General features: G+C 41.3%; 1 protein-coding gene across 1 annotated transcript in view; it reads right to left on the minus strand.

Annotated features, from left to right (window-relative positions):
- KLF12 (KLF transcription factor 12) overlaps window positions 1-24,358 on the minus strand; it is a 221,737-nt gene that overhangs the window by 13,045 nt on the left and 184,334 nt on the right. The window contains exon 5 of the mRNA XM_081949439.1: window positions 13,242-13,399. Coding sequence (XP_081805565.1) covers window positions 13,242-13,399 — 158 coding nt within the window. The remainder of the gene's footprint in view (window positions 1-13,241; window positions 13,400-24,358) is intronic.

A 24,358-nucleotide genomic window follows, 5' to 3' on the forward strand; every position in this document is an offset into this window, starting at 1 on the left:
ATATTGATATATTGACAATTTTGTGAGATAACTAAGCAATGTAAAAATGTAAGGCTAACAAACTTGGGAAGTGGGACTGCTGGAGTTCTCTCGTGGAGAGGAGCGACATAGCACTAGGCCAGTCATGGCGAACCTTTTTTTTCGGCTCTCGTGCTAAAAGCGGAGGGAGTGTAGGGGGGGCATGCATAGGCATGCCACATCCATAATGCTATGTGCATGACCCCAGCGCACATGCACATGCTCTCCCTGGGCACATGCGCACGCGACCAGTGCTCCCCCTGCTTTTGGAATGTTTTTTTCACCCTCTCCAGGCTCCAGAGGCTTTCTAGGAGCCTGGGGAGGGCAAAAACGGCCTCCCTTGCCCCCCCCCGGGAGGACCTCCAGAGGCTTCAGAAGCTTCCAGTTTGCTCGTAGGGCCATTTTTTGTGCTCCAGAGGCCTCAAGGAAGCCGTAGAGCTGACAGGGCAACGGCTCGAGTGCCCTAACAAATGGCTCCGCATGCCACCTGTGTGCCACCTGCATGTCATAGATTCACCATCACAGCGTTAGCGTGAAAAATCTTGCACCTGATCCTATGGACTTGCCCCTGCCCAGACTGGCTCAACTGTGAGAGCCTTGTTTCACCACCACTGCCTGTCTGGGACTGCTGGGAATTATAGATCAATATCTGGTCAGGGCTGAGCTTCAAAAATTTACACCAATGGGTTCTCTGCCTGATTGTTGAGTGGGCGTGGCCTAATTGGCCTCCTGCACCATGGCGGGTGGGGGGGCATTTTTGCCTTTCCCAGGCTGGGGAGGCCTTGCGTGAGGCCCATTTTTCCCCCTCCCCGAGCCTCCGTGTGGGCCCTGCATTTACCTCACATCCAAAATGGGCCCCAGGAAGACTCCTGGGAGGGAGAGGGCGGGGTGGATGGGGCCAGCCAGGGGTGGGATTTGGAGGTTCTCCAATAAGATTAGTTACAGGTTCTCCCAAACCCAGGCGAACCCACATCTGGCGAGCTGGAGATTCTCCACTAGCCACGTGTATTTTGAAGTCAACCCTTCAGAGAAGGTTCATTGGAGGCAGGGAAGGCACTAGTCTTGCAGTTGGATCTAAGTGAACTTCACAGATGCTCAAATGCTACCTCCTAACATTCTTGCCTACCAACAGATGACTAATGCACCAAACATATGGTATATTTTAGCATTTTCTCCTGCTTTATGCTAACAACTTTAGTGTAAGTTGCTGTACACAGAGCAGCAAGTTACACAGCATTGTACACACACTTATTATCTCATTCTGTGGTAACGTGAACACTTGGGGTTACTTGTCGAGTGAAATTGCTGTTGCATTTGTGATATTCTGGCTGCATAGTAACTTGAATAGTAACTGAATAGTGGAAATTGTGAAAAATATGCTTTGTACCCTAATTAAGGAGAAACTGCTGGATATCAGTCCTGGCACAAATATCTTTAATGCTGCATAATCAGTTCCGTAAGAAGAGAAGAAATAGCTTAATTTTTCACGGTGTACAAAAGAGAGTTGAACTATACATTAGGCACGGCTCCCACACAGCTGTGGAACCCAGATTTTTAATCCTGTTCTAGGAATGCTCGTGGGCTGTAGTTCTAGAAGTCAAGATATTATTATGCCATATTTTTGAGAGACCTTACTCTTTGAACATCCTGAACTCATCAGTATTTCTGTGTGCCACACACGCAGACATCGACACACACATATGACTGTCCAAAGGCAATGATCATAACTGCAAATCTTTGCCTTACAACCTACAGAGTGCAGCTCAGGCTTTCAAAGGAACAACACGGGAATCTTTCTCACAGGAAATCAAATAGAATAGAATGAGTAAAGTAAAGTAGACTAGAGGAGAGTGGAAATAGGAGTAGAGGAGAGTAGAAACAGAACAGAGTAGACTAGACTAGACTAGACTAGAATGGAAATAGGAGGAGAGGAGAGGAGAAGTAGAGTAGAGTAGAAATAGAGTAGAGTAGAAATAGAACAGACTAGACTAGACTAGACTAGACTAGACTAGACTGGACTAGACTAGACTAGAGTGGAAATAGGAGTAGAGGAGAGGAGAAGTAGAGTAGAGTAGAGTAGAGTAGAGTAGAAATAGAGTAGAGTAGAAATAGAGTAGAGTAGAACAGAACAGAACAGAACTTCTTAATTGGCTGAAAAGTGTGATTGGACACACACACAAGGGATTTGTCTCTGGTGCATAACCTCTCAGTGTACATACAAGCAACAAGTGATAATCATAAAATACAATTATCATAAATCATAGATACAACACTCAGCGACAGTCATAGGATACTAAGCAATCAACATAAATCATAATAGAATACTAAATAGGAGTAATCCACATAAATCATGAGACACAACAAGAAAGTGATAGTCATAAGAATCTAAGGAAATAGGCAATAGGACAGATGAGAGGATAATAAGTAATACAGCCCTACTAAGTGGCTTTACATCTTAGGGCACAGAGAGCATTGTGGGAATTAGTTATTTATCAGAAGGATAGCATGGGTGGCGGAAAACTGCCTTTGGTTGTTTTGGGGTGGTTGTTTTGGAGTCCACTTCATACCTACAGAGCAATAATTCCTCAAAAATGGTGTCTTATGAATTCCTACACACTTCATGACCATATTTTTATATATGCCCATTAATCCAAAACTAACTAATTGTAAGAAATGGAGCCCGTTTGTCATAAGCTTGTTTCCTTGATATAGCCACTGAGTCTCCCTGGTGGAAGTGCCAGCAGATAGAAAATCCCCTGGTCAACTGCATAGATCTTGGCTCATGTCTTTCCCATCTTGTATGAGCTGTATAGTAAAGGATTTCTGACACAGTGAATATATGTTTCACTGCATTGTGGGCTGACATTCACTTTCTTTCATTTCCAGAAATTGACTGAAAACTTGTCCTTTCAGAGTGCTATAGCCGTAAGCCAAATGTGCTAGCAAAGGAGACAAGCAAACAAGAATTCAGTTTATGATCACCAATTTCTCATTTGGCAATCAGTCAGTAGAAACACTTTTTTTATTATTATTAAAGGCTTAAAGTTTTCCCCTGTCCAGTCGTGATTGACACCGTGGTTATCTCCAATTCTCAGCTTAGGAAGCTTGCGTTACATGAGAGACACTTCCGTCATCATGTGGCCAGCAATAAATTCCAAACCATGTTAAACTTCCCAATGAAATGGTATCTATTGATCTACTCGCATTTGCATGCTTTTGATCTGATAGGTTTGCAGGAACTAGGGCAAGCGACGGGAACTCGCCCCATAATGTGGCGCTCGTGTCTGAACCGTGGCTGTCTCCTTTCCAGCTGGCATCTTTAACCCCTGAGCTATCACACACACCCCTCTCTACTTTATTATGAATTCTTATTTTCTGGAATTCTAATTTTTCTTCCGTGATGTCAGCCAACTCCCTCCCAACCGGATTCGACTACACATGGCTAATTCGTGGAAAATAATGTTGTAATGCAGGAGTGTCCAACTCATTTCATTGAGGGCCACATCAAGGTTGTGTTTGACCTCGGGGGGGGGGGTGTGCCCAGGGTGGGCGTGGCCAGCATGATGTCACTTGTATTAGGGGTGCCTGTGGTGGCCTCAGTGCTTTGCCAGCGAAAACAGGCTCCTGGGCTCTGTTCAGCTATGACGGCCTGTTGCAACTCTCCACCAGCAAAAATGGAGCTCGCGGGAAGGGGGAGCATACACGGCCTCTGGAAGTTCTGTTTTTGGCTGGGACGGCCTCCTGCAACCCTCTGCCAGCAAAAATGGAATGCATGGCCCCCATGAGCTCCATTTTTGCTGGCAGAGGCACCCTGGGTCGGTCCTTCTCTATTTTCAGGGCAGCCCCATGGGCCAGATCTAAGCCCCACACAGCCAGCTCCGGGGCCTTGAGTTTGACCCCCTGTTCTCACGTAACAAGAGAGTCCCAGAGAGTCACGAACCAATCAAGTGAACGAATTGTCTCCTGCAAACTCCACTCCCCTTTCACTTTTGCTTTATTTCCTCTGGGAGGGGCCATTCATTGTCCACCTGTGACCATGCTCCCAAGTTGCCCCTGTTCTTTAGCTGTTTAGCTCTTTGTCTGGCAACTCTGCGCATGCGCACACTGGGAACAGGCTCCAGCTATTCAGCTGCTTCACAGATGTCTGACTCCAAAGGCAGCTGATAACTGGCATATGGCTCTGGCCCTATCTCTGCCTGTCACAGAGCCCTCATCAGAGCCTTCCCCAGACTCCAGGACTGGCCCATGTTCCTCTCCAGCCTCCTCGTTGTCCAAATCTGCTGCCAGCTCTTCGGGCGCGCCACAACACTGCCATCTGCTTCCACGCACACAGACCTTTTTTTTGCGTAATGGTTTGGTTGGGCCTCACAATGTCCTCTTTCAGCCCGGTTGAAAGGAAAGGTTGTTGTGGGACAAGGAGGTTGCTGTGGCCCACATGAATTTGTGGAACCTGCTCTAAAGAAAAGCAGAGAATCTCCAGAATGAAGACCAGCCCTGAAGGATTAGCCAGAGTGAATGACTTGTCTCCAGTCTGTCAAATCAAGGGATTAGCAGGCAAGACAATTTCTAAAAGCTGAGTAGACAAAGCGTATTAAGACAACAAAAGGCGCTTAAAGGTCACCGAAGAAGGAGAACTGACTTCTCCTGTCTCTGGCCGTGAGTTTTACCTTGACTCCCATCTTTTTAATGCAAAAGGTCCGAACAAAGACTAGTGACAGGTGCCATTTCTTATTCAAATAATATCTGGAGTAACCGTGGCGTCGCAGGAATGCAAAGTTTGAACAGGCTCAGACTAAACAAAATGCCAACGTTCTCCTTTCAAGTAGCATCTCCAAGGTATGAAAAATGAGACATGAACGGCACGGCCATCGCGCTTGAAGCAGACCTCCTATGTTACTTCTAAATCAGGATTGGCGTGAGAATCTGTTTTAATATCTAGTAGTTTTACCATTGTGGCTTCTAGTGAAGATCTTCCACTTCTGCTAGGCTCCATTGCTAGCAAAAAAAAGCATCTGCAGACTCAAAGCAGGGGTTGGACTAGAAGACCTCCAAGGTCCCTTCCAACTCTGCTATTGTATTGTATTGTATTATTGTAACTTTTTTCACTATGATGCTTAGCAAAAAGGAACTTATGCATTGTTGGGGTGACCAATTTACTTCTGATCTGCATTATCTCTATCTATCTATCTATCTATCTATCTATCTATCTATCTATCTATCTATCTATCTATCTATCTATCTATCATCTATCTATCTATCATCTATCTATCATCTATCTATCTATCTATCTATCTATCTATCTATCTATCTATCTATCTATCTATCTATCTATCACTATTATCTATCTGTCTGTCTGTCTCTCTCTGTGTGTGTGTGTGTATTCCAGCATAACTCTGGAACACCTCGAGTAATTTCAACCATAGTTGGTACACAGATGACTTACACTCTGGAAACAAATACTGTGGGGTAAGACACCCCTAACACCCCTTGGGGTGCGTGTTCTGTTAAGATACAGACTGTGGTGCTTTCAAATGGCTTCTACCGTACTGCTGTAAAATGGCTTCTACTGTACACCGCAGTGGAGTTGCCATGGTAATGGCTTCACAGTACTCCACAAGGGGGCTCTCTTTGGTAAGGGGGAAAATCCAACATTAGAAATTACATTTGGTCCGGACATTTTCAACCTATAAATTAATACCCCGACAACGCCAGGTTATCAGCTAGTTAATACATATTATTGCTCAAGGTTTGAATTGGTATTTTTTAAAGGGAGTACATTTTCAAGAATTTGGTAGGTTTCTTTGAGTAGTTTAGTCTTTTCTGTCCCTTTTTCTGCCTTCACCAGAGGCTATAATGGTTAAAAAATACAAGACAAGTTATTACGCCAATCCTATTTTAAAAGAACAATTACGACTAACTTTTCAGTTCTGTTGCAGTATTCATTGTAGGGAGCATGTTATTTAATTGACCCTAAACTATAAAGGTGTTGATATTTCTACTTTAGTGATGTTGTGGGATGGGGCTGGGCCAAATAGACAATGTGGCAGTTGTGGCAGTGTCTTTGAAGCCGCACCGCGTGTTTCTATGGGACAAGATTGCACAACTGTACAACATAGTAGTTGCCAAGCATCTGAATTTTTATCACATGATCATAGGGATGCTACAGCGGTCGTAAGTGTGAAAAATGGTCATAAGTCACTTTATTCAGGGCTGCTCTAATTTTGAACAGTCTCTAAATGGAACTGTTGTAACTCAAGGAGCACCTGTGCTCTGTGGGTGACAAGAACCTCTTCCCACGAGAGAGGAAGACTCAATAGAGACACATTTTGTGCATGAATCTTTGGGAAAACTTTTGCCTAAACTTCCCAAATTACTATTAAGGTGGCAGAAACTAAAGCTACGCTAGCAAAGCGTAAGCCTACCTATTTGTAATAGTTTCTCCTTTCGAAACACGATCGCACATTTTTCTTTTAATTCAGATCTCTTCCACAACTGACTTTACACGTGACGGAAGGATATACAAATGAGAAAACAGAAGGCAGGATATTTGTGACTCATAATTCCTCATTTATGGAAGTGTGTGTGTGTGTGTTACACTTGTTTAGAAGCTGTTTATTGTTAGCGTGCACCCTCTGGTGGATCAGGTAAGAATTACAAAAGCAGGCATTACTTGACACCCCCCCCCCCCAACCATCTAAAGGGAGAAGATAGCAATAGACTTATATACCGCTTCACAGTCCCCTCTAAGTGGTTTACAGAGTCATCATATTACAACAAGCTGGATCCTCATTTTACCAACCTCAGAAGGATGGAAGGTCCAAGTCAATCTTGAGCCACTCAGAGTAGCAACAGAACGAGAAGCCAATTTTGTGAAGCCATATGAACTTGGGGGCAGAAGACTATTCCTTCTTAACTGTCTAACTCTTTTCTGCTATAGCAATGTCATGTTACTCAGGTCACTAAGGCTTGTTCATAGACAACCCCCATCATAGACAACCTCCATCAAACCTGATCTTTTAAAAAGGTCAGGAGGATCGTAACTGGTTAGCACTTGAATGGGAACTAACTATCTGGTCTCTTGACAAGGAAACTATATGATCACTTCGACATTAAGAGTCCAATATTTTCTCCCTTAGTTAAGGACATCACTCATACCAACAAAACAACAGAATACCGAGCTGGGAGGGATCTTAGGGGTCTTCTAGTCCAGCAGCCTGCATAATCCTTTGTTATGTAACTTGCAGCAATGGCTAACCTACAATCTCAGACTGTATATAAGTCTATAGTGAAGCAACAGAAGCTTTGGTGATCTGTTTTCTTCTATTTCTCCTTATGTGCAGGCCTGTCCTAATTCATTTATCCCTGGTCCATAAGATACCCCAATTACTTTGGATACTACTACTACTACTACTACTACTACTACTACTAATAATAATAATAATAATAATGATAGTAGTAATAATATCATGTGTTGTCCCAATTGTAACTGGAGCCCTTGGAGCAATACCTAAAGGGCTACCTCGCTATTTGAAAATTCTAAATTTACCTGACTTGAACATTCTGACTCTACAAAAAACCACCCTTCTTGGAACAACTTATATCCTCCAACGTTACCTTAACAGTTCCTAGGTCCTTGGTTAGGACTCGAGCTGTTGAGCTACCAACCAGCCCCAAAGGCTATGAATCTCACCAAAGATTAACCACATCATCATCATCATCATCATCATCATCATCATCATCATCTTCATCATCGTAAAGTTTATTGATATCGCTGTTCCTGGAGATGCCAGAGTCGAAGAAAAAGAACTAGAAAAAATAATGATATATCGCGACCTGGCCATCGAAACTACACGGCTATGGATGAAACATGTAACAGTGATACCCATTGTCATCGGGGCACTTGGCACCATGTCCAAGAATTTTACAAGATACCTCCACAAATTGCAGCTTCCTGCAATAACAACAGCGGAACTGCAAAAAACTTTGCTGCTCGGAACATCGTATATTTTAAGAAGGTACTTGGTTGATACCTAGGACGCTGGCAGCAACCCGTATCAGCCATTAGCACCAGTCAATGGCATTTGAGATGCATTTTTGGAATGTTCAGTTGGCTGAGCTTCATGTTTAATGAATAAAGTATTTATTATTATTATTATATACTTTATTCATTAAACATGAAACTCAGCCAACTGAACATTCAAAAATGCATCACAAATTCCATTGACTGGTGCTAATGGTTGATACGGGTTGCTGCTTCCATTCACTATGCTTCCATTTCCCAGTTCTATTTATCATCATCATCATCATCATCATTATTGACTCATTCCACTCAGGAAAGAAAAAATAAAGGCAACAGTGGTTTCCATACACCAGAATCCACACTATTTATATGGGAGATATTTTAGAATAATGTGTGTGTGTGTATACATATACCTATATATCTATATCTCTCTGTGTGTATGTGTGTATGTAGTATATGTATATGACTGTTATGTATGTATACATATATATGGATATATACTTTCTTTTGAGAGCAGGCAACAGAATTTCATTTTTAACATGTGCCAGTATGCTCACTGTAAAAAAAAAATTGACAATAAAGGTTATTCTATCTTCTCTAGGTCATTTGGGATATTGAAAATTTAAAGGTTTTTAAGAAGAGATTGGACAGCCACTTATCTGAAATATTATAGGTTCTCCTGCTTGAGCAGGGGGCTGGACTAGAAGACTTCCAAGGTCCCTTCCAGCTCTATTGTAGCCTAGAATCACTGTCCATTTAGAATGCATAGCGTAAAGAGGAAAGTTGAAAGTTGAGAGCTCACAAAGTTGATGTTATATGGAACAAAACTTAACTGTGACTGAATCTGGATGTTCTGATTTGGACATCACAAAGCCTCCTCTCAAAAGGTAACAAGAATGTGAAGAGGATGTGTGGCGTCCCAGACAATAATGTGGACCCTGCTCAAACATCGCTTATATGCTGTATGCTAGAAGTGAATATATTTCCTTTTAATAATTTAACCTATGGAGTATTTGTACATCTATATATATAAAAGCCAAATATCACTCACTCATCACGAAATCTCCAGAACTGTAAAGCCTACAAATTTGAAATTTGGCACATATGTTCCTCTTGGCTTCTGGGTGCTCGCTAAGAAAAGATTTTTTGAAATGACCATCAGATCATTAGTATTTCTTATACAGTAACTAACATGCTCTGATGCTAAGGAGTTCTACTCCCCCTCCCCACCTGAAAAGAACTCTGTTCCAACTGCCAGTTGCCTCATATTCCGTTACCTCAGTTCAAACTGGTAGACCTTCCACTCCTTCACTCAGGAGCAATCTGGGGTTCCTTACAGTACTAAATGTCGGTACCTCACCAACATGTCTACGCCTTCCACCTATGAAAATGCTTCTGGATTCAAGGCAGCGGGAGCGATATTCCCTTATGTGTTTCAATCACTGACCACCAATGAGCCAACAGATTGAACCGGAGGGAACTGGATATCTCCTGCATTGTCCGATCACATAGTTTCATCGCGAAGCACGGGTAGTACTGAATATGACCTTTCAGCTCCTTAGGATGTCATTAAACATTTTGGCCTGGAAAAAATGGAGTTGTTCAGACTCCATAAGCAAGTTAAAGTATATTTTAGTAGGAATAAATCTGCTCATTGGCTCATTTATTAGATTATTATCAATTCTGACTACATATACTATACTTAACAAGAAATCCTTATTTAGGCTTTGTTAATCTTTTGTCCCACTGCCTACCTTAACAAGTTCCTACCTGCAACATTATTTTGTTTTACGAGGCCTAAATAAAAGAAGGCAGCACCCTGAAGTCTTCCAAATTTGGGCAACCCTGACCCTCAAGCACAGATCTACTGGGTTGTTGTTGCTTTTTTTAACTTAATTGCCTGTAAAAAGACTGCTGATTGTGAAGTAAACTTTCAAATGCAGGTGATTAAAATAATTGTATGCACCCCATGACGTTTCCATGAGAGCCTTCTGGTAAAACAGCGCTGTAGGATTGGCAGTTGGGAGTCCAAACACCTGTACATCCAATTAAGCTCCTTTGAACCAAGGAGGACTTGCGATGCTCAAGACTGCTCAAGAGACAGTCTCCAAGGGGAGGCCAATGGAGCCACATTGACTTGAAACCTATGAACGCCCTTTGCTCCTCAAGGGTAACGTAAAGCTGTTAGAAGCCAGGGGCACAGGGATGGGTTATTTCATGTTGATCCTTCTCTGTCACGCTGCCATGGGAAGTTCATAACTTTTCTGGTTTTGTGAGAGTGGAGTGTGGCTAACCACAAGAAGAGATGCAAACTGCTTTCTCACACATTGAAGGCCTCAGGAAACTTGCCATTCTTTCCTGGCACAAAGTCTTCAGCCCAGATCTTGTCTGAAATGTGAACATACTCTTGATGTGCATGGCATGACTGCATTCCCACTCACACGAGTAATACTATTACTAAATTTGCAGATGATACAACAGTGGTGGGACTCATCTCAGGGACAGGGGAAATGAGTCTGTCTATCGAGATGAGGTGGAATGGTTGCTTTCGTGGTGTGGAGACAATAACTTAATACCAATAAGCCCAAATATCTTATAGACTACAGAAGGAATAGATCAGACATCTATCCCTTGTTTATCAATGGAGACTGAGTGGAGTTTAAACTTTCTGGGTGTTATCATAGAAGAGGACCTGACCTGGGGCACTCACATTGCAGCCCTGGTCAAAAGGGCCCAAGCAGAGATTATACTACCTGAGACTTCTCAGGAAACAACAACTGAATGAAAAACTGCTGGTGACCTTCTACCGCTGCACCATAGAGAGTATTTTAACTTACTGCACCTGCGTATGGTTTGCCAATTGCACAGTGGTAGATAGGACAGCGCTCCAGAGGGTCAACGTTATTGCCCAGAGGATCATTGGTTGCCCTCTCCCCTCCTTGGAAGAGCTTTACAGCTCCCGCTGCCTTAAGAAAGTTCAAAACATTCTGAAAGATCCATCTCATCCTGGGCACCCTTTTTTTGAACTATTACCATCTGGCAGACGGTACAGGACAATAAAAACAAGGACAGATGGGCTGAAAAACAGCTTCTATCCCAGGGCAGTAACTATATTGAATTCTACGGTATAGTGCAATATTAATGCAATATCGGGTTTTCAATTCAATTCTATAGCATGCGAAGGATGTGTTTTTGTGTTTTTATTTTTATAGTTCTAATGTACAGTGAAGATGGCCTTTAATTTCATTGTATGATGTGCAATGACAATAAAGTAAACGAAACTAGACTGAATGAAAAGGACCTGGGAACACAGTGTCAGGTCACCTTTGGGTTCCTGGAACCTTATCAAGCGGACCCATAAAGAGCCGATGAGCTAGACTGCTCGCCATCTATGACACCCTTCTACGGGAGGGTTTTCTGGCAGCCCAGATCCGACTCAGGTCCTGATGTAGAAGAGATCACCCAGAATTCCTTCCAGATTGAGACAATCCTCTTCAGTAACCCATAAGAATGCTCAAAGCCCACCAGATGGAAGGAAAGCCTCAGAGCTTTGGTTAAAGAGAGGAGCCCATGGTGGGATTCAGCCAGTTCGTATAGGTTCGTGTGAACTGGTAGTTCCTTAGTCTGTCCTATATTTCCTTTGTTTGAAACCCAGCTGATAGGCGCAGCAGAGCAATTGCCACACCTCAGCTGTTTTACTCACCGGGGCTGCAGTGTACAGTAGTATAGTCTTTATTGTCATTGTGCAAAATAAATTACAATGAAATTGGTTGTAGAAGGTAAGTTTTAGAGATGTTTTGAAACAAACTGCTCAGGGAACAGGCTGTTACACCGATGGAATCTCACAACTGGAGGAGCCCTGTTGGCGAAGGGCACAAGGAGAAACCTCGGGCATGCTTCTGAAAAGAGTACAATTTTATTTGTGCACCCTAGCTTCCTTCACCTAACTGTCCTGCTAATAATGCAGATGCCCTGAAAGGAACTGGGCCCCTTCGGATGGCTCTATAGAAGCATCCAAATGTGAGCCCACCTGAGATCAGTCAACCATGTGAATGTGGGTAGTCAGCCAATGCTTTAACCAAGTTTTTAATCAGTTACAATCCCGAGGTTTTCCCGCTTCTCTCAAATGCCATCCTATCTGGACAATGCAAATCCATCCAAAATAGCCAGAGGTTTTTTTTAATATTGCCCAAAATCACTTCTGGTGGTTTAGGTGGCTATATAAATTTAATAAATTAATAGATGATAGATAGATAGATAGATAGATAGATAGATAGATAGATAGATAGATGATAGATAGATAGATAGATAGATAGATAGATAGATAGATGATAGATAGATAGATAGATAGATAGATAGATAGATAGATAGATAGATAGATAGATAGATAGATAGGCAGGCAGGCAGGCAGGCAGGCAGGCAGGCAGGCAGGCAGGCAGGCAGGCAGGCAGGCAGGCAGGCAGGCAGGCAGGCAGGCAGGCAGGCAGGCAGACAGACAGACAGACAGAGAGTTGGATGATAGGAGATAGGATAGCTAGATAGCTAGATGGATGGATGATAGGATAGGTAAGTAGGTAGGTAGGTGGATGGATGGATGGATGGATGGATAGCTAGCTAGATGGGTGGATGGACAGAAGGATGATAGGAGATAGGATAGGTAGGTAGATAGGTAGATAGATGATGGAGAGAGAGAGAGAGAGAGAGAGAGAGAGAGAGGGAGAGAGAGAGAGAGAGAGAGAGAGAGAGAGAGAGAGAGAGAGAGAGAGAGAGAGAGAGAGAGAGATAGATAGATAGATAGATAGATTGGGGCAGGGGAGTCCTTCTCAATCCCTGGAGGAATGGATACAGAATGGACACCTATTACCACTTTTTTCTCCTGAACCGAACTGATATCAAACTGGAATGTCACTAGAAATAACCACATGAAACCATCTAGAGCAAGAAAATCACAAGAAATTCATCCAGATTCTTGACTGGATTTGAGCCCTTCATCTTAGTTGACAGTACATGCCCTGTTTCTCCACCTTTACAGAAAAATATGGCAGCCTTCATTTCTACTATGACATAGCAGGTGGAAATTGCCAAAAGAACTGTACCGTATGGAATTCTGTCCAGCTCTTCAAACTGCAATCACCACTGAATTCATGTCTGCAAATGTTCACTGATGTCACATGTATTTATGGCACCAACTGGAGCTGCTCACCTGTGTGGGTCCTCCGATGAGCCTTCAGGTGGGAACTTTTCGTGTAAACCTTATTGCACCCTTCAAAATCACACCTGTGGATGCGGCGCTTTCGAGAGTCTGGTGATTCAGACCGTCTCTGTCGTCTTGTGCTCTCAATGCTAAATGGTGAAATTGAACTGTGAAATAGAAAGAAAATAGGAAGTCAGTGTGTTGATTCCCTTTGCAGAGATAAACCCCCAGGTGGCCTTAATGGCTCTCAGAGAGAGTATAGAGATGTCTTTGGACAATGCTGGTGCTGATTGGTGCTGGCTGTGTGTCCATTGTTGTTTCATGTTGTAACCGCCTGGGTGGTGGGTGGGGCTTGCTTGTTGACTAGGGCGTCTGGAAACCAGCCCTAGTCAACAAACGAGCCCCACCCACCACCCAGACCATTACAACACAAAACAACAATGGACACACAGCCAGCGCCAATCAGCACCAATCTACCAATCATGATACAACCACACAACCAATCATTCCACTTACTGAAACAAAGCCAGCACTCCACCCCACCGCCACGAAGATTTATAGAAAGACGGCAGCTCTGATCACACTTTAAGCCCAAAACCCAGCCTGAAGATGGCTATATATAAATTTATTTATTCTTTTTTCTTTAACATGCATAAGTGCTTAGTGAACAGTATATTGTCTGGCTCAATTTACTTTATACACAATACTAACAACAACAACAATAATTATTATTATTATTATACTGTTTAGATATACATGATGATAATCTTTCAACTTCTAACATTTACATATACATAGTAATTATAATGTATTATATTACGTAGCAGTATACATAATGATATTTTCCCAATTTCTGTTTTCTACCTCTGTTTTCTAACCCTTAATAAATCAATTCCCATATTAGGAAGTATTATGCATCTATCCATCATCTCTTGCCCTTTTTAGTATTTCAACTCTTATTGGCTTTTTGACCAATCTCAGAGAGAGCACTAATGACCAGATGACTGCAAAGAAATAGGATCCTTCTATCTCATCCTGCTAGAACCGATGAAAAGTGAAATGCCTTCAAAGAAAAACCAAGAAAAAGCACCTTTGGGACAACCGTGACCTGGATGACTGAGAATCTCCACAGACACTTTGCTCCGAGACAAAAGTGAGACGGGTGACAAAAGACAGAAAGCTTATTCTCCAAAGAAGGAATACAAATCACTGACTCTTCTTAACACTCTCGCACTGTTCCTCCGTACACTTCTCTCTAATGAAACAGATTCCTGAAACGTATGGATACCTGGCACACACTACCTCCCTTCAGAAGGCCTGTCCTGGGTCACTATAAGTAGTCCTTGGCTTTTGACCCCCCCCCCAATGGAACCCAAAGTTTCTGTTCTCTAAGCGAGACAGCTGTTCAGTGAATTTTGCCCCATCTTACGACTTTTCTTGCCACAATTGTTAAAAGAATCACTGCAGCTCTTGAGTCAGTAACGCAATTGTGCAGGGAATCTGGCTTCCCCATTGACTTTACTCATCCGAGTAAAGGGGATGATATGACCTCGGGGACACTGCAACTGCCATAAATACCAAACAGTTCCCAAGACTCCAAAGTTTTTGTTTCCCAAGTTTTTTTTATTAATTTATAAATGTATCAAATCAAATAATAAGGCTCTAGCCTTCCCCAACTCGGGCCTTGTGCATGAATTTGGACTGCAATGGGCACCCAATTAAAGACAGAGGATGTGTTCCATGGCCATTTTAATTAAGTACAATAATTAAAGCTCATCCTTCCAAGCTGAAGATTTCCATTCTTCCACTAGATGGAGAAAAAACCCTTCAGAAGAGTGGAAGAGTTCAAGCAGCCGCTGAGCAAGCTTCCCTCCCTCTTTTAACTGACGGCATTTCTTTTCCTGCCAAAGGTTCCTTCCTTTGTTTGCCTGGTGAAGTCACCTGGATTTCACAGGCTTTGGTCCCTGCAGGTGATACAAACAATGGCGTTACTACTTTAGAACCTGCCGTGTGTCTGTCTGAAGAGGAATCCTTAATATGTTATGTGGCTTCTTTTCTTTTTTCGCCAAGGTTGATGATAAATAAAAACACAATAAGGTTGGTTGGTTTTGGAGAAACAAAACCAATACGGCACGTTTCCCTCATGATTTTGATTCCATCGCAAAGCAATTTATCTTTGCTCGCACTTAGCGACTCATGAAACTTCAACCAAAACTGAATCTTCAGTGCAGAAATTCCCATACTTGGTAGTGTTGGAAGAAATGTCCATCTGAGCTCAGTTCCAAGTGGAGAGAAAGACACTGGAAAGATGGAGACTGATTGAAAAGATGGTTTAATGGTGGTGGGGAGGACCACATGGTTTGAGATCCTGGGCAAACAGGGCAGAGATGCTGGGAGTTCCCGGGTTTTATACCCTCTCTGGGCTTTTGAATTTGAGCTTGTATTGGTCGTCAGACTCCCATGGGGCCATGCAGTGACAACTCTGTAGGCTGTCCTGAGTCCCAGGCTTGGTTGACTCTTGCTGGGTGATGATGTAATGAAAGGGCTTTGAACAATTCCTACTATGGCTCTGCCTGAAGGTGGTAGATCTTTGTTATACAGAATAGACTGGCTCAGGCCTTAATGGCCCATTGACAAAGGTGTTGTGGGGGTGAGTTTTTGCCTCCCTTTTAGGGGAAATGGTCTGTCTTTTTAATATTTCCTAAAATATTACAACTTTCTAGGAGAGGGGTGGGGGAGTACTAACTTCCTACACCAGTGTAAAAGTGCTTTGGTGGGCCATATTTACTATGGCACTGGAAAACAAATTCTTTAATTTGAATTATTGTCAAAGAAGACTCCTCCACCATGTCAAATCCAAATATGATACAAATACAGAGAATATTAAGAAGTGTGGGAATCCCCCCCCCCTCCTAGAAGAATGAATTTTTTTGAGGAATATTAAAAAAAGGCAGAATATTATATTTTCCTAAATGAGAAATGGAGATACATGGTTTTTTTTAGAGGCAGGAAGCAGACTCACTTTTTCTTAATAGCATCCCCCACCAGACGTTTTGTGCCCATTAAGAAAGACTGGGCCAGCTTATCTACAAAACAAAAGACCTTTAGCTCCAGGATGATGGGATTAATAAAAACAAGACATAATAGGATTAACCCATTACCATTTAGCAGATGACACAGAGCTCACTACATTGCACAATCTTTTAAGGGCATTTCAGTCATTGTATCATCTCAGAGCAGCCCAAACTTCAACCAAACCTGGGAGTTCAGACATTTCCTCTTTTGCCTATAGAGCCATCTATGACCTCTACATAACCCCTACATGACTCCACAGGAATCTGACAACAGCCCATAGAATACATGTTCTTGCACAGGAACAGGAAGCCCAAGTGCAAAGCCCAAAGAAAATATAAAACCTCCACTCTCAACTCCATGTTGTCAGTTGCTCAGAACCACAAACCCACATGGTTCTGCTTCATGAATAAACCATCTTTCCAATCAGCCTCCATGTTTCCAATGTCTTTCTCCCAACTTGGAATGGACCCAGATGGATATTCCTTCCAACAAAAGAGAAATGCAAAGTTCAAGATCATCTGGCCACCATCTTCGCTAATAAAACGAAGCACAAACTCTGAAATGAAGCTTCTGCTGATATACATGTTGTCAGGGTTCCAAATAGCATCCAAAAGTAAATCAGAGTCCGAGGCAAAGCATTCCTCAAAGTTCCTATTTATTAAGAGAGCCATGTTGGCACAACTGGGAAAACCTGAATATGAAGGCTTCCTGGTTTTCCCACCCAGCTGAAAGTTCAAGATCTTGCCCCCACACCCACAAGTCCGTCACATGGTCCAATCTTCTACTGCCATGCTGGCAGCTTCCACCCACCCAGTTCTGGTCAGGTGAGGAGGTGCAAACACGAAAGATGACCTTGGCTTTCTAGAAAGAATTTTGTTATTGCTACATACCATCTAACTCCGTACAACCTCCCCCCTCCCATTATTCCACAATAGAAAATGCATAGTAGAATAATAGAAAGTGTGGCAGGCCTAAGATCCATCAGAAAATATGGCTGCAGGCCTTACATATGTAAGGATATAAAAGCAGATTTTTGCCCTAAAAAAAATCCAGATGATCACTAGATAGAAAGAAAAAGGAAGTATTTCCCATATCCGCAAGATATACAGGATTTTTCACATCTGGTAGCCCAAGGAAGCAATTTTAAATTCTAAGCCCAGAGATAATTGCAGGTAAATCCAAAGTATGTTTTTAGTATCTGCCTTTAAGCATTTCTGGCAAACTGGAGCAGTAAGTAAACCTGGATGTAACTACATAAGGACAGCCAAACAGCAACAGGGAAGAACGTTGACATCTTACAGCAACCTGACTGGTTCTATTGACATTTCATTACTCCGTCATCTATGATTCCACAGAGAAATCAAATGTACTTACATATATTATTTGTAGTATTAGAGGAGGAAAAAATGCTAAAAGGAAATTTATCACTGCAATAAGATCTATTCATGGAGCATGATGTTCCCAGATTTTGACCTATGGAGTAATCTACACATCTGGTACAAATTTACAGGGATATATGTATCAGAACTGCATAGGTTTGAAAAAAAAAGAAATAGCCAGCTCTTTGGGCACAGTCTTGTATAACGAGTGTTATAAATTCTCCAAAGTAGGATTAGGCAATTTATTATGATTTCTGGTTTGCCTCCAAGATCACGGAATCGCGAAAACCCAAAAGCTTGAGGCACATCATTCATCTTTTCACCTGGATTCCTGCAGTGAGAGCAGGAATGGAAAATTGCCTGGTTGAGTAATCTCCTCTCCTGCAGTGCAGCAAGGACAGAAAGACAAATCGAAGGCTACACAGCCAATCCTGACAAAATCGGTGTATTTTTTTTTTTCTCCCAAGCCAAGACCTTTCCTTCAAGAAGATCAGACTTGATCCTGCTGCAATCTCATGGGGAAGCAATTTCAGTAATCTGCCCAGGTTTCATCATATTTAAATAAATATATATATATATATATATATATGCCAAGTACCATTCACTCATCATGAAATCTCCAGAACAGTAAAGCCTATAAACTTCAAATTTGCCACATATGTTCCTCTTGGCTTCTAGGTGCTAGCTAAGAAAGGATTTTTTGAAATGACCATCAGATCATTACTATTTCTTAATACAGTAATTAACACACACTGATGCTAAAGGGTTGTACTCACCCTCCCCATCTGAAAAGAACTCTGTTCCAACTGCCAGTTGCCTTCTATTAACTGATGCTAAGGAGTTAGACATTCTACTCCCCCTCCCCACCTGAAAAGAACTCTGTTCTTTTGCCTCAATTGCCTCATGTTCCGTTTCCTCAGTCCAAACTGGCAGATGCTCCACTCCTTTCACTCTGGGACTCTTTACAGTACTAAATGTCGGTACCTCACCAAAATGTCTATGCCTTCTATGGAACTGCTTCTGGACTCAAGGTGGTGGGAGCAATGTTCCCTTATGTGTTTCAATCACCGACCACCACTGAGCCAATGGATCCTGCATAGCCCGATCAAATAGTTTTGTCGCGAAGCATGGGTATCCAGCTAGTATATGTTATGCAGGATGTTCAAACATCCAGGTGACAACTGTTTTTGCAATTGTTTTTATGGTTTGATTGTACACCATACAGAGTGACATTTTGTGAAATTGATGGCTATATAAATAAGATAGCTAGCTAGCTAGATATGGATAGATGAATGGATAGTTGGATGGATGGATAGCTAGATAGCTAGATGATAGATAGCTAGAGTAGATAGAATTGAATAGGATAGATAGATGATACACAGGATAAATAGTATAGATGAAAAAGATGATGATGATAGATGATAGATAGATAGATATAATTAGCCAAGCAATTATTAAGTGGCGGTGATGATGCAAAGGAATATTAGTCTCACGTGGTTCTTCAAGTCAATTCAGAGATGTCCAACCTGTGTGTTGTGTCTCCTTTGACAATTAAAAGTATATTTACTGAACAATGGCAGGATTTTGAGTTAACTAGCTTGCACTTCAGCATGACATAAATAACTCACCCTTTTATTTCTTGACCCCAGAAAAAAATAAACAAGGAAGAAGAACCTATTATTGACCTGGCTTTTTCCTCAAGAACAATCAACTATCTTAATTTAATTTTAAGCCACCTTTAAGGGCTCTTAATGCCTTGATTCCCTTGTAGTGTCTTCAGTCTCATTGGGAGAAGCATTGAAAGCTAGAGAATTGGACAACTCACTCATCCCCAGTTACTGAGAGTGTCTGGCTGCCATTATCATTACTAAAAACAATGAAGCCAATTGCTGAATTTAAGGGCAGAGGTGTTATTATTTTAATCCTGGCAGATTGTATGTTGGGTGACTTTATTTATGAAATGAAACAAGAACCAGAGGCTGGTAGAGTTTGCTCATTCAGCCATCTTTACAGATCAGTAGGACCCATTGTGAAACTTTAATATTATTCAACAAGAACAAATTGGGACAAAAAAGATCAGAAAAGGCAAAAAGAGCGAAATCATTGGCAGAGAACTGTATGGATCCATGCCTTGGATGTGATTTTGCTTTGAATTTGATTCAAGGAGTTTGTACCCTGTTTCCCCAAAAATAAGACCTCCCTAGATAATAAGCCCAATCGGGATTCTGAGAGCATGTGCTAAAATGAGCCCTCCCCTGAAAATATTGCAACAGAGCAGCAGCCATGAGGTGACCATGCTCGCCGCCTCCTGCATCTCAAAAATAATAAGACCTCCCCGAAAATAAGGCCACGTGCTTATTTCGGGGGTGAAAAGAATATATGATCCAGAATAGAATAGAATAGAATAGAATAGAATAGAATAGAATAGAATAGCTTTATTGGCCATGTGTGATTGGGAATTTAGAAAAGAGTAGAGTAGAGTAGAGTAGAGTAGAGTAGAGTAGAGTAGAGTAGAGTAGAGTAGAGTAGAATAGACTAGACTAGAAGAGAAGAGAATTCTTTATTGGCCAGTGTACAACTGACCTAAAGGGAACCCAGCAGTTTTCCTGAGAAGGTCAAGAAAAGGGAAAAAGGAGAGACCAAGAAAAGACACAATAACTGATTATATGACATCTGCATGTGCTACTCCCTATTCATTTATTGAGAATATTTCTACATTGCCCAACTCAAAGACGAGCCTAAATAAAAATAAAGGAAGCTTTCTTGAATCCTCAACTGTACGAAACCAAGTCCATCTGCATTATTTGAGATACTATTTTATATTTAATGCTTTGGGAACTATCCAGCAGGAGAGAGAAAAATTCTGAAGACCACTAAGAAAAAAGGAACCATTGCAATTCCTCATTTACTATTTAAAGTCCAAAAGGACTGTGCTTGAGTCATAAATCCACCCTTAAATCTTCTTCCCTGTCCTCATCAACCAGCATGTCTATAATTTCCAGGCTACAAGATGGCACTTATGAAATCTTGCATTTTCAGTGTGGCATGGGGACTCCTGAAGCTGAAAGGCAGGAAAATGAGACTAATTGGTAGCATGAGAGGATTCCTATTGGGTCATTGACTTCGTTCTTGACAGTAGGTGGCATCACAGCCTCAAATTTCTCTGTCTTTGCCCTTTGTTCTTTCTTTCTTCAAAAGGTAATTCAACTACATTTCTCTTGGTCTCCTCAAGAGGAAAGACACAAGGAAAGGTGTGGGAGAAATAAATGACGGCAGGTAAGATTCTTGGCTAGTAGACCTCTAGTTATCAATGTACTAAATTGACAAGATTTTTCAGTGATTATGAAATCAATGAAGAATAAAAGGAAAAAGGAGTCTTTCCTTCTTCCCTCCCTCCCTCCTTCCTTCCTTCCTTCCTTCCTTTCTTCCTTCCTTCCTTCCTTCATTTCTTCCCTCCCTCCCTCCCTTCTTTTCCCTTCCTTCCCTCCTTTTCCCCCCCTCTCATTTCTTTTTCCTTCCTTCCTTCCTTCCTTCCTTCCTTCCTTCCTTCCTTCCTTCTTTCCTTTCTTCCTCCCCTCCTTTCTTCTCTCCTTTTCTTTTCCCTCTCTCCCTCCTCCCTTTCCTCCCTTTCTTCTTTCTGTCATCCTTGCCTAATCTTCTTCAGAAAAAATACCTTCATTTCCAGGCATAAAATTCTGTATCACAGAGGGAAGTCAAAGAAATCTCAATCCTAGACAAGAATCAGCAAAGAGGAGTTACGATTTACTAATGTCTTAATTACTAACAATGTAGCTTAACTAAAAGCGGACTGCACACTGAGCAGATGTACAGGGGAAAAAATAGGAAGCGTATCGTGCTCAGAAAAGATTTTAAAAGTGTGAAAGGTAATACAAATAGAATAAAAGAGATCCAAAGAATTGACTTCCAATCTGCTTCACAGCAATTTCAAACTTTTTGTCACTCTTTGACGTTCCATCGTAACTCCCTTCTTCCTATATTCAACCCCTTCTTAAACAGCAAAATCAAATTATTTTATTACATTTTCAGCAAAAAAAAAAAAAAAGTCCATAAGAGGTTTCCAGTCATTAATAAAATACCTGTTGCATTATTCTCAATCAAACAAGTCAGTATTGCCATTTCTGCAAATTCCACTATCTTTACAATCCATTCCTCCATTGTGGGTATTTTAGTATTTTTCTATCTTTGGGCATAATCTCATTCTGTTCTTATGGCAGAAAACCCAAGGCAACCAGGATTTCATTTAACTTTTTGTAATTTTTAAAAAGGGGGGCTAATGAAGTGGAAGGATGCTCATTGCTGAATGAGCAGGTTCTTTTATTTCTGCATAGATGAAGGATCAGATTTAGAATTCCGCTCTAAAGTATTACAAAGGTAGACAAACATGGACAATAAAAATGCTGCCATGACTTCCTAAGGCAGTCCTTTAGCACTCCAGAGTTGGATGCAAAGATGATATTCAGCCAGTTCTTTTTTAAGAAAAAACTTTTTAAACAAACAAACAAACATAAACAAACATAAAAACCATCCTCCAGTTACCTACAGTGTGTTGATTGGTTACAAAACTTCTATGCCTCCTCACCACAGTCCTCACTTACAATTTATATAAAATCTCATATTATCAATCCAATATATATGCACACTATTATTATCATTATCAAACATTTATTTGACTACAACCATTATTACTTCCTTTTATGTGAAATATTCTAAGTTTAAAATAAATTTACATTATGGCATTTCATCACATCATCCCAAAACCATCCAGTAATATTACATCTTTAAATTGTATTCTGTATAAAATTGTTTATCTTTGGTTACAAAACTTTTGTGCATCCTCTCCATAGTCCTCATTTACAATTTATATAAAATTTCATGTTGTCAATCTAGTATGTATGCGTGTGTGTGTGTGTGTGTGTGTATAATCAAATCCAAGTAAGAGTATGGCTAGGTGATGAGAGCTAAATAGCTTGAAATAGATCTATACTAGTCTCCCTTTATTTATTTATCAGCACAAATACAACACAAGTATAAAAAGGCAATATTAAAAATATGGTTTTCTGCCTGGATGGTCTCCTGCAGTGAGCCGATAGACAGAAAGGCGGAGTAGTGAGTTCCCTCCCATATTTGGGCATACCAGGAGTTGTAACACAAATACACACACACACGCACACACACACACACACATGTGTGTATATATATATATATATATATATATATATGTATATGTATATGTATATGTATATGTATATGTATATGTATATGTATATGTATATGTATATGTATATGTATATGTATATGTATATGTATATGTATATATATATATATATATATATATCCTTGTTAGTCATTTATTTCACTAAAGCTATTATTACTTCATTTTATGCGTAATATTCTAAGTACTATTCAGCCAGTTCTGACCGGTTTTGGTGAACCGGTAGGGGAAATTTTGAGTAGTTAAGAGAACTGCCAAATACCACCTCTGGCTGGCTCTGCCCCCATCTATTCTCTGCTTCCTGAGTCCCAGTTGATCGGCATCCGAGCTGGGTTTTCTTCTGTTGCCCTGCACAGGAGAACGGACCTGGAAAGAGGTTAGTGGGGTGGGGAGGGAATGGGGATTTTACAGTATCCTTTCCCCAGAGGTGGGGTGGAAATGGAGATTTTACAGTATCCTTGCCCTGGAGTGGGGTGGAAATGGAGATTTTAGAGTATCCTTGCCCTGGAATGGGGTGGAAATTGAAATTTTAAAGTATCCTTCCCGCAGAAGTAGGGAGGGAATGGGGATTTTACAGTATCCTTGCCCTGGAATGGGGTGGAAATTGAAATTTTAAAGTATCCTTCCTGCAGAAGTAGGGAGGGAATGGGGATTTTACAGTATCCTTGCCCTGGAATGGGGTGGAAATTGGGATTTTAAAGTATCCTTCCTGCAGAAGTAGGGAGGGAATGGGGATTTTACAGTATCCTTGCCCTGGAGTGGGGAGGAAATGAGATTTTTGCAGTATCCTTCCCTGTCACACCCACCAAGCCACACTCTGCCCACATATCTGGTAGTAAAAATTTTTGAATCCCATCACTGGTTGGATGGCTTTTCTATTCTTAGTAAGAGGAGAACATCAGAGTAAAAATGAGTCCTTTCTGAGGTCCATGCTCAGAAACATCTTGGTAAATGGATTGTGTTTGTCATGCTTACTAACTCAAAGCTTTTCTACATTTTCTCAGGCATTCTAAGACAAGGCTGAGAGGAATACGATTTCCTTGATCTACTACATCCAGGAAGCAAGGTTTTTTTTTTTTTAAAGCCATTAAGCTTGTACAGTGTTTACAAGAAAAAGAAGTAGCTAAAGCAGGAGGAGGAAGAAGCCAAGAATCTAAGACCGAAAGAAACTGTTCCTTGCAAAGCGAAGCAAATCAAATGCAAATATTTGAGCTGTGGGATGAATTCTCCATATGTTTTGCTGGATGCTTGTTTGGAATTTGAAGCAAAAGTGGGTGGGGAACCCATGAAAATTGCTGACTATGAATAAAAAAAAGTCAGTGATTAAAGCTGAGCTAACATTTCTTATAGAATGGTTTTTTTAGAGAAGGTGGTTGAACTTTTCCCCCCTCTCTAAAGGAGGAAGAGTCCTCCTCCTCTCCTCCTCCTCTTGCCTTGTC

Source organism: Natrix helvetica (assembly GCF_964273705.1).
Source record: "Natrix helvetica genome assembly, chromosome: 3".
NCBI lineage: Eukaryota > Metazoa > Chordata > Lepidosauria > Squamata > Natricidae > Natrix > Natrix helvetica.